This window comes from Condylura cristata, unplaced genomic scaffold (assembly GCF_000260355.1).
Source record: "Condylura cristata isolate star-nosed mole 26May11 unplaced genomic scaffold, ConCri1.0 scaffold00016, whole genome shotgun sequence".
NCBI classification, from domain to species: Eukaryota; Metazoa; Chordata; class Mammalia; order Eulipotyphla; family Talpidae; genus Condylura; species Condylura cristata.
Window position 1 is genome coordinate 31,853,165 of NW_004567117.1, and position 10,745 is coordinate 31,863,909.

Sequence of the window (10,745 nt, forward strand, 5' to 3'; positions counted from 1 at the left end):
AGGAGGGTGGAGCTCAGCAGAAAAGAGAAGGAATCTGAAGAAGGAGGCAGGATGGAGAGCCAGAAGGAGACCTGAGGAAGCCACAGGGAGCCGGGAGCCTGTGATGGGGAAACCGGGCTTGTTTCCTAGCCCTGGACTGGTCCAGGCAGATGTGGGTGAGAGACCTGCAGGGAGGTGACTCTGGCAGCGTTTATACGGAGTTTGATTGTGCCCTTTTCCTCCCAGACTTGTCTGGCCATTTCTGACCCCCCCCTTTTTTTTATTAATAATTATTTTTACATATTTTTGTGCATTTTTCCATCTCAGTTGCAATCCCCTTGGGCTTCCCATCACCAAATTACCCATGTCCCATCACCATAGTCCAGTGCATTTCCCTCCCTCCATTGTTTTTGATCCCATTCCCCGCTCCACCCCTGCAAAATGTCTCCGTCTGACCCTTTCCCATGGGTCCCAGTCAGAAGGTACTTCAGCCTTGTGGCAGCTTTGAGGCCTTGCTTTGGGTCAGTTCCTTTTGGGTAGACGTTTGCCCATGAGGGGATGAGTCATTCCAGGTGTTTGACTTAGAAATTATATTCTAAGTCAGATGGCAGATGGCAGAACCCACTTAGAGCAGGCAGGTTTGGGGGTTCAGGGGTGCCCCCTCTCTCTGCCCTGTAACAGATTTGGTGCCCAATGTGGGGACACAGAGGGCTGCCCTGGCTGAGAGGCCGGCTCGGGTGTGCACAGGCTCACGAGGCCGCTGGGACAGCTTACATGGCAAAGAAATCGGAACCCGACATCAAAGCCCCAGGGCCATGGAACTTACCATGGGACTGGCGGAGGAGCTGGCTGTTCAGCTGTTCTTTCTCATCTTTCAAGAGAGCATTTTCTTGCTCCAGGTCTGCAACTCGCTGAAAGAGAGCAACAGGGTGGGACATGTCCCCTGAGAGTGGGCAGCAGAGAGGCTCCCGCTCTGGGCTTGAATTTCAAGTCCTGTGTCTAGAGACACTCTTCACTGGAGATCGAACTGGCTTTCCATTTGAGGGAGACATTGCATACCGAAAGAAAAATCCCCAGAAAACAACGCAGACGTGCTGACCGCTGAGGGCAGCTGAGGTCAGGAAAGCCTGTCTATGGGCCCACAGCGGCCCCGCAGTCTGCAGACCCCGGGCCACGGGCTCTTGTTTGCCTGCATTTGTGGGTCTGGTAAATTCTGAGTTCTTCAATCTGAATCTCAGGAAGGTCTGGAGCTCACGGGGAAAACAGCGTCGGGTCCTCACCCCACCTGCCCAGCCTGGGTGTTGGGGGGCGGAAGGGGACTTTCTGCCGTGCACTGTCCAATCAAGGGCCCCACCTCTGACAGTGCTGCCAGGTCAATACCAATGTCAAGATCACTGGAGAGGAAGCGGCAGAAAAGGAGGCCAAAAAAAAAAAAAAAAAGGGAAAGACCAAGAAAAGGGCCGGTCTGTTCAGAGATCTCTGAAGAATTAAAACAGGATGAGGCAAGTTTATTTTAAAGACATCACTTTTGCTATTTACTATTGGAACAACTAATTATATGGATTTAAAACGTAATACTTCAGCCATGTTCTAGGAATTAGAAATGACCCATGGAGATAGAGGAGGGGAAAGGGCCTGTTCCTTTTCTACATTGGCACCAGGCACCTTGGCGCACTCGCCAGGAGACTCCCTTTGCAGGGAGGCACCAAGGCGTTTTCCCTGCCCTGTCGCATCTCTGTCTGGTGACACAGGTGAAGAAAGTCTGAATGCTGCAAAGGCCCACAGGGCGCGGCCGAGGAATCCAACCCTGCATTTAGGCTTCCTGAGGCTCACATCCCTGAGGTGGTGTGGACTACACAGGGCGCCTGGGTCACCACCCAAGTGTGGCCCAGGGCAAGGGCGATGGCCCTCAGGGCCACAGGTCCTGCCTCTGCCAGTCCCTGCTGTAAAACTGCCAGCCCCCTCAGGGCATCTCCAGCCTGACAGCCCAGAGGAGCACACCCAACAGCCTGACAGCTGATCCCCACGGGCCACATTCCAAGGCCAACTCTGGACCTGAGCTATCGCCTCTGTGCCGGCGGGTGGCCCTGGAGCCACCAGCCTCCTCAGGGACACAAAACAGCTCAGTCACTTATGTCATTCAGCATAAAGATCACTGGTAACTTGAAAAAGGGATGAAACACTCACACACACACAGAGCAGAGGCTAGCCTTTCTACAAGGTGTGAGCAGAGGCTCTGGGGAGACAAAGCCGGGGTGGGGGTGGGGTGCCCTAGGCTCTGGGGACACAGATGTGGGACCCTACCCCCAGGGAGATGTGGCCTGACAGCTACAATCATCAGTGGTGGGGAGCCCTCGGAGCCCGAAGTTTTCCAGGGTGTCAGTTCCAACACATTTGCCGCCTTTGCCAACAGAAATATCAAATCCATGAATTAAAGCTCTACCAGCACTCAGCGCCCTCATCTGCGTCCCTAGGCCCATCAACCTTGCTCCTCACAGAGCAGGTGCCGGGACAGGCCTGGGAGGAAACCAGTTGTCCGGCTATTTGGCGTGTTCAGATCGGACGCAGTGCCTCTGACAGCCGGACACCCTGACCAGGCACGAAGGCACAGCGCAGGTGGGAACAGCCTGGCTACCTCCCTTCAGGATTTAAGGGTCTAAAGACCCTGCCCAGGAGGCGATTTTGCTTCCATCTTCTCTTGCTGGGAAGCGCTGGGCGTTCCCCTCCTGGTTTTTTCAGGGGCATCGCTAACCTGGGACTTGCTTATGTTTGGAGTCAGGGAAGTGGCCTCACTTGCTTGCACCTGGGCCTGCTGGACCGTCCTTGACATCTTTTCCCCTGCCAGTCGCAAGCTCTCTTTTTATCTAAGACCTCATTCAACACTCTCTCAGTTAACAGTAACAACTTTTTCTTTTTAAGGAGAGGAGAGAGCCGCTTGTCTGCTTTGCTGAGGAAGGGCTTCACACTCAGCCCTCGGGCCCCCTTGGGAGGGGCTTGGTATTTTTAAAGCGCTGACTCCCCAGTCACAAGCCCAGTGGGAAGCAGGGCAGGAGCCAGGGAGCCAACGAGTCAAGCATTCGCCATGTGGCGGAGACAGAAGAGACCCCGTTTCATGTGGCTCCTGGTTTGCACATGCAGCAAACATGCTTTTCTGTTCCTCTGAGGGTCCCTGATCTCAAGAGTTTTCAGTTCTAACTGTGGCCTTTGGAGTATACCTTCTGGTCTTCTGTTCACCTAGAAACTGCCCATCTGTTTCCAAGGGCCAACAGACCACAAGTAACAGATTCCATGGCTTGTAGGTCACAATCCACAGTTCCACACAGTTCCACAATCCACAGTTCCAGACACTATTCCCAAGCATGAGGTCCGCTTGAGCCTGCTGGTGGGTGAGCCAGCAAGTTACACTGAGAGGAAGCCTCTTCTGTCCCAGCTGCCTGCACCAGGAGGCCCCATGTTTTTCTTCCTTCATTACCTAATCCAAGTGGATCCTCTCCCGAGCCCCGGGAAATCCCCAGGGTCTGGGAAAGTAGCGATGGACAGGGCAGAAGTCCCGCTTGAGTCAGGGAGACCACGCTGTGGGCCCCCCACGCTGCGAGCCCCCCACACGTGGTCTGAGGCTTTCAGCTGCATTGTTTCCAGGCTGGTGGTGCCCAGCCTGGCTGAGGCCCAGCCAGGAGAAGGCCGTGGGGTGGTGGAGAGAGGACTTCAGCTGAATGGGATCTAGTGATGACCTAGACTGACCTCATGTTATTTCTAAGCGGATAAGGGATAAGGCCAGCGAAGCCTGTTGTGGGCCCTTGGTTACAGAAACGCTGGGATGAGAATGTGGGAATTTCAGTGTCCACCAAGGGCCCTTTCTGAGGCGGCCCTCAGCTGGCCCCAGTCTTGAAACACTGAGAGCTGCTACTGAGTTAGGGTCACTCAGTTCCTCCTTCCTGAGCTTCTCAACCCACGGCAGCACTGTACAGACACCAGCAAGCAGGCCACGGGCGACTCTCCCTATGGCCCGTGGGGCACTGCAGGGAGTGGGCAGAGCAGTGTGGCCTGGATCTGTGGCTCTCAGTGGCATGTGGGACCGTGCTGGTTTGAACGGCCCTCGTAGGAGCGAAGAAGGGAATCCCCGTATCCTGACTCTGGAGGAGACACAGAAGTCCCAGAAGTCCTGTTTTTAGCAGTGGAGAGTAAACCGATGACACACCCTGCCCATAGGGGAGCCGGGCAAAAGCTACCGGCACCAGCACTGGAGGAAAATTCCCCAGAGCACAACGGCTGGTTATGGGACGGAGAGCTGAAGGCTGGCCCTAACCGCTGAGGGCAATGTCAGGAAGAAGGGCTGTGCACTGCCTCTCATCAGACTCGGGTCCCAGAGCTGTGCAGTGGCTAGCTACACTGTCAGGAAGATGCAGGGGCAGGTACGTGTATCCCTCTCAGGGGAAGGTGTTCAGCTAGTGGCAGCTGGGGCCACTGAACTACGGCCACTTGACATCTAAATGCACGCCAGCCCGCCTGGGCACAGCCCCAGGAAAGCCCACGGCAGCTTCAGGGCTGGAGGAAGTGGCCTCTGAGGAGGCGCTCTAGGGGCCAGTCGGGACCCCTCACCCGCCCCCGCGCCCCGCATACCTTTCTCAGCTCATCTTTCTCCCTGGCGTGGGCATCCTCCAGGACCTTGCGCTCCGCGTGGGCCCTCTGCAGCTCCATCCGCAGGCTCTCCACCTCCGCCTGCAGCCTCAGGCTGCTGTCCCCGACCTGGTTCTGCTGGTAATAGGCCAGCTCCTTCTTCAGCTTCTCCACTTCCATGGTGTGCGTGGACGTGACGGCCGACAGCTGTTCCGACAGCGTCTTGAACTCTTTGTTCTGGGGAGCAACAGGGACAGGGGAGGAAGGTGGACAAGGTCATGCGGCCAGGAAAAGACATGAAGGCAATGAAACAGGTGAACTTCCCGGTGGGATTAAGTCTCACCAACCCGGCATGCCTGCGGGCTTTGCTGGCCGCCCCCTTGCAAAATTCTTTTGTGAGCCTAGGGCAGAGGCAGAAAACAAAATGCCAGAACTGATGATCAGGGAGGGCTGAGGAGCAGGGGCCCAGCTGGACAGGGGTCCCTTCTCCGTCCAGCTGGACAGACATCTGGTTTGGAAGCCACAGGACTGACAGCGCTGGCTTCCACACCGGCGGCCTGGGCTGTCGTGTGGGCCTCCTGCCCTTGGGCTGCCAGCACAAAGAGCTGCAACCTAATCGCTGGCTCAGAGACAAAGGACCTCCTTCAGCATCCCTCTCTAAGGAGGCCCTCGAGGGGCTGGGGGACCCCCTCACCACCTGTCAGCTTACAGAAATCGATGCCCTGGCAGAATCTACCATGGTGGGGGGTGTGGGGAGCTGATCATGCTCTCACTGAAGCGCAGGTAAGTGAGGAGCTTCCCCCAGGTACCTGGAAGGGTCTGGGGCGACTGGGACAGCGACTGTGATGAGCTCACGTGGCTGAGGCATGAGGACCTAGGCAGACCGAGGCAGGGACACGTGCCAGTGCACACACGGACAGAAACTGCAGCTGAATGTGGTCAGCTCGCTGGGGTCTCCGCTCCGCTTCTCCTCACTCCTTATTTGGGTCTCCAAATAAGTACGCGACAAATAGTCACTGATTGTTTTTTACTGCTGTTCTCTACAGGAGCACCAAGTAAAATAGCTAGTGGCTAACATACCAATATGCTGGGGCATCCCAGGAGTTGATGATTAATTCACACCAGAAACTGAGCTTCATGGAAAGCAGTGAGGAGCACGAGGTTGACCTTTGGCCCAGGGTACAAGACCAGGCACAGTGGGACCTGGAAGCTGAGACCTGCTGGCAATTCCACGCTGCACATTTCCCACATGGATGTCACTGGAAGACCCTCCATAGGGTCTGTGGAACCTCCCAGTTATGACCTGATCGGCCCCTGTGCCTGGTCTGGCGGACAGCCTTGCACTAGTAGTCACAGAAGTCACATTTCTTCTAACGAGGCAGCATCTGCTCGAAAAAGCCCGATGTCATCTGCTGCTCTCACCCTGGACTTGTGCACCCAAGAGGTTGCACAGGGGTGTGAGTGCTGGTGGGCCTCCTTGGATTTTCTCTTCTCTTGGCTGGGAGTGAAGTTCAATCTGACTGTCACCTCCTGGTGGCACGGTCTGGGTCAGATCACCAGGAGAGGACCAGGCTGTGGGGGTCTCTAAAGGGGTTGGTGTGGGACGTGGAGGGTGGCAGAGGGCATGGGAACACCCTGCCATCCTGAAAGCCTCCCAGAGAACGATGCTTTGTGCAGAGACCATGGAGTCCCGCTGCAACAAAGATGATGCCTGGGCTCCTGACACGGGAGCCCTTTGACTGATGTGGGCAGCTACACTGAGATGAGCTCGGGGAGGCCGGGGAGCCAGAGGGCCGGAGCTGGACAGACCTGGCTTCAGACCACAGCTCTGCCCTCCATCAGGTTATTCATGTGTCTGATGATTCATTCTACCACTCAGAGATGCCATTCACTCAGACCTAAAAGGGAGCAACAGTAACTCCTTCCTCACAGGGCTTTATCAAAATTCAGAAGGCTCAGATACTTAACCAGTGCAGGCACATGGTAAATACTTTTCAGTTCTTTGGAGTTCATGGCTTTTCTTCACTGGCCAGGTGGGTGTGGATGGGGCGATCCCTACCAGTATGGGTTCCCAAATCACTGGGGAATCCATGTGGAACGGTTGCTGAATGTGTGATTTCAGACAGGAAGTTCCTAGAAGGGTCCTAACTGCAGTGGTCCATGGCTGTGAAGCTGAGCCTGAAACGGGGGGGGAGTCTTGGCATAAGCTCCTCAGGGACCCCAGAAACACTCTGTGGTGGCAGACTAAGAACCCCAGGGCTGTCCTGGTCATTGTGGCCAGGAGAGGTGAGCAGCTGTGTCCTGAATAATGAGGGCCTTTATGAGGCCCCTCCAGTACTGAATCCGATTGATTTTAAAAGACTATGGCCTACCTCCCTGGTGGCACAGCGGGTTAAAGCACAGCACTGAGAAGCTAAAGCCACTTCCGCATGAGTTCGATCCCCGGCCAGGAGGTGACCACATGGCGTGGCAGACCTCTCCTGACCAGCCCGCTGCTCCCCTCAGCAGTGTACTTCGTCGATCTGCCTGTTCTGTTCCCCACTCTGTCTCTGGTGAAGCCTCTCGCCACCCCTGAGCCTCTGGCCTGTACCCCAGTTCTGTATGCACAAATAAATAAATCTTTAAAAAAAAAAAAGACTATGGCCTAATCAATGCTTGTATTTATTTTTTTCAGGTAAAACACATATGGATATAATCTTCAAGATTTAAGAAATTTTACTCTCAGGATAAAAAAAACTGGAGGCTCAACTAACCTAAGCCACTTTACACGGTATACATGAATACAGCTGGACTGATACACAACAGGGCTCACAGGTTGTTTTCGACAGAAAAATATGGCCCCTCAGGGATACACTAGGAACACTAAGAAATGGTCCTAGGACCTGCCATTGTACTTACTGCCAAAGGATATTGTGAAGGATGTGGCTAATCACAGCTTATAAAAAGCCGCAGGAAAAGGCCTCAGCACCGTGGACAGCTCCAAATCTCAGGAACTATTTCTTTTCTTTCAACAACTTTCAAATGACCCTATTTCTTTCGCTGTCTGCCTTGGAACTTGGTGCCAATTTGGTTTCTCGTCTCTCCAGCTGGGTGCACAAAATCTTAGACCAATGTTGGCAGCTAACCTTACTCTGGCTTATCTTTCAGTTTTCTCCTTCACTGACTTCCTGGCTGCAGGGCTACTTTTAAGAAACTTTTCCTATGGGATTCAATAGTGAGGCATGGAGTTAGGAACCGCTATGTCGGCTGACCATACTTATCAATACAATGAACTCCAGATTACCTTAGAGATCTCAGATGCTTAGCCCCTGTGCAGAATTCAAGGCCCAATCAGCCATCTGGCCATCATCTCAAGCTGTCAGCTCTGGCAGCAAGTATAACTGAGGTAGAAGCCAGACCTCTGTCCAGCTACTCCATGTTGCTCTGACCAATGCTTGGGCACCTTTACCTTTTGTTCTCGGCACACGAGTATCCTTTCTTTCTGGACTAAGAAGCTTGTGTGTCCAAGGCCTTACATGAGGAAGAAAAGCCACTGACTTCCAACAGCTGGCCCATTTGCTAGGCATCTCTGATGTCTTGGAGATGTAAACCCTGCTCACGTCCCCTCTCAGGATACACTGCCAAGTGTCTTCTTCTTTGACAATGGGCCACATATTCCACCATAAAAGGCTAACTGCGCCAAGGATGGCCTGCCTATGGGAGAAGGGACCCAAAACCAGGCTAAGAGATCCCCTAGGCTGGAAGAATTTCCACTTTCCTGAAGGCTTTCAAGGGGCAGAGATCTTCAAATTTGTCTAGAGGTGTAGAATACACTAGAACCAGATGGTCAAGTTTCAATCCTAGCTATGCTGTGAGATACTGGGCAGGCTGTTTCATCTCTCTGTGCCCCAACTGTGAGTTAATATATGAGAAGAGTGACTGGCATGTAGTCCCTCATGGGGAGGGTACATGAAAGCCACATCCTGCCCTCGGGATCACCCTAAGTCCAGGGTGGGTAACACTCGCCACCACTCACAGATGTTCACCAAGCAGGAAGCTTACAGCAAAAAGCTCTTTTAAAAATAGGCCTTTTAAATCTGCTTCTCTTTGGATGTTCAAGCATGCAGATTGTAAAACACCAGATTTATTTTTAACCTCTTCAGTCAGCCTCAGAAACCAGCAATGCCAATGCAGGGTGTATGGGTGGAAACTGGGGCTCCCAGTAGGCGACAGTGGGGCCAACAGCCTACTCCTCTCTGACATACTTTTCTCAGAAGGTTAACTGGCAAAATTTGACCATGCAAGTATCTTGTCTGGTTAGTCACCAACAGCCACAATCATCACCACCTTTGTGCTTGCATTTTGCATTCAAGTGGCAAGTTCTAGAGACCAGACCTTTTCCTTCCTGCTCCTTCCTGCCTTCAGATCAAGGTGCCTCTGTCCCGACCTGGCGTATCACTGCAGGCTGAGCAGGGGCAGGTGCCGGGCTCCCCACCCTGCTCCAGGGCCGTCAAGCACAGCACCCTATTGGACTCACACAGAGACCCCCATACCCAGGGCAATGGCTCCTCCTCAGGAAGCAGGAAGGAGCAGAGAAGCAGGACCATCTTACCGATCTGTGTGCTGCTTCTGGGACCCTGTTCAGGACAGCTGGTTTAGCTACAAAATCGCTCATTTATTTTCTTGCCTTATTAGGATCATGAGAAGTTAGAAAAATGCTTAGCATAGGTCCATAACACCAACTGACCTCCAAAGCAGTGGCCCACGGCCTGGAGCAAGTCCTTTCTCCACCCCCACACCTGCTGTGCTCCTTCCTTCCTGCTCATTTTTCCTTACGCAGGAGGCAGCTGAAACCCAGTGCAGCACCTCCCGGCCCTGTGCAAGCTTCCTCACAGCCTTGGGACCCTACGGAGCGATGCCGGTACATGGAAGGACTGGCACGTTATGATGTTTGGGGTTCAAAATCCAGCACAACTCTTTGGCTGTGAGGTCAGAGAGACCTGGGCTGGAATGATGGTTCTTGCTAATTCTGTGACCTTGGCAAGGTATCTTCGTCCTTGAGCCACAAATTCCTCATCTGTAAAGTGACCTCATGGAGTCACGGCGGGGCGAGGGGATGTGAAATGAGGGTGTACACAGAAAGCCCCGCTCAGGGCCTGGCACAGTGCTCAGCAGTCACCAGGGCTGGGATGCCTCTGTTGGGCATCTGTCATCCTCTGTCCAGCCTAACAAAGCACCCCGCAAAGGCAGACTCCAAATACAGTTGAAGGATGGAGGCTGCCAGGGCCTCCAGAAAGTGGGTGTCTGCGTGTGTGTGCAGTTGTGCACACTGCCCCGTGCCTGCGGGGCTCCCCGATGACTGGTCACTTGGGGAACTGCCAACAGGGGAAGGGGACCGGGGGGGGAGAGAAAAAAGGCTTAGACACAGCAGCGGCGGTCACCAATTCCCGTCCCCGGCTGCATGCACCCCGTTTTATGGGTGAGAAACTAAGGTGCTGAGTGGTGGAGACAATCCACTTTTAGGCTGCAGCGCGAGTGTGAGCTGGATTCTTTCTGTTCCAAAGAAAGTCCCTCCCCTTCCCTCACAGACACACACACTGCTGCAGAGGAGGACAAGCAAAGTGGTGAAGAACGTGAGTTCTAGAGCTCAACAGGGCTGAGCTGCAATCTGTGAACCGAAGACATTTACCCACTTGGTTCCTTACTTGTAGACCAAGAAAGAAAGAAATAAAAGAGGAGGCCAGTGTACTAACAATAACCTTACAGGAGCGTGTGGGAATTAAGTACGTCAGTACAGACAGGACCGGGGTGCTGCCTGGGACACAGAGAACCCCCACAAGTGCTGAGCTCCTGTGCCTTGCTGCCCAGAGAGGAGGCGCTGGGTTAGCGCCTGGGCTGCCTCTGGCTGCTGTAATGTCACCCCAGTCAGAGGCTTGAAACCACACAGCTGTATCACAACACAGCTCTGGAGGTCAGAAGCCTCAAAGGGGGCACCAGGGCGTGATCTCCTGGGCTTAGAGAAGAATCCATGTGGTCACCTTTGTTTGTGTCTGGGGGTCCCCTGCCATCCTTGGCTCCTGACCCCTCATCACTCCAACATCTGATTCTCCTCAGAACCTGACCCCCACTTCTCTCTTGGAAGGACCCTTGTGAATAATACTGGACCCACA

At 53.9% G+C, this 10,745-nt stretch overlaps 1 protein-coding gene across 1 annotated transcript in view; it reads right to left on the reverse strand.

Annotated features, from left to right (window-relative positions):
* MYO5B (myosin VB) overlaps positions 1–10,745 on the reverse strand; it is a 132,691-nt gene that overhangs the window by 34,163 nt on the left and 87,783 nt on the right. The window contains exons 19-20 of the mRNA XM_012725752.1: positions 4,600–4,833; positions 806–890 (exon numbers count right to left, since the gene is read on the reverse strand). Coding sequence (XP_012581206.1) covers positions 806–890; positions 4,600–4,833 — 319 coding nt within the window. The remainder of the gene's footprint in view (positions 1–805; positions 891–4,599; positions 4,834–10,745) is intronic.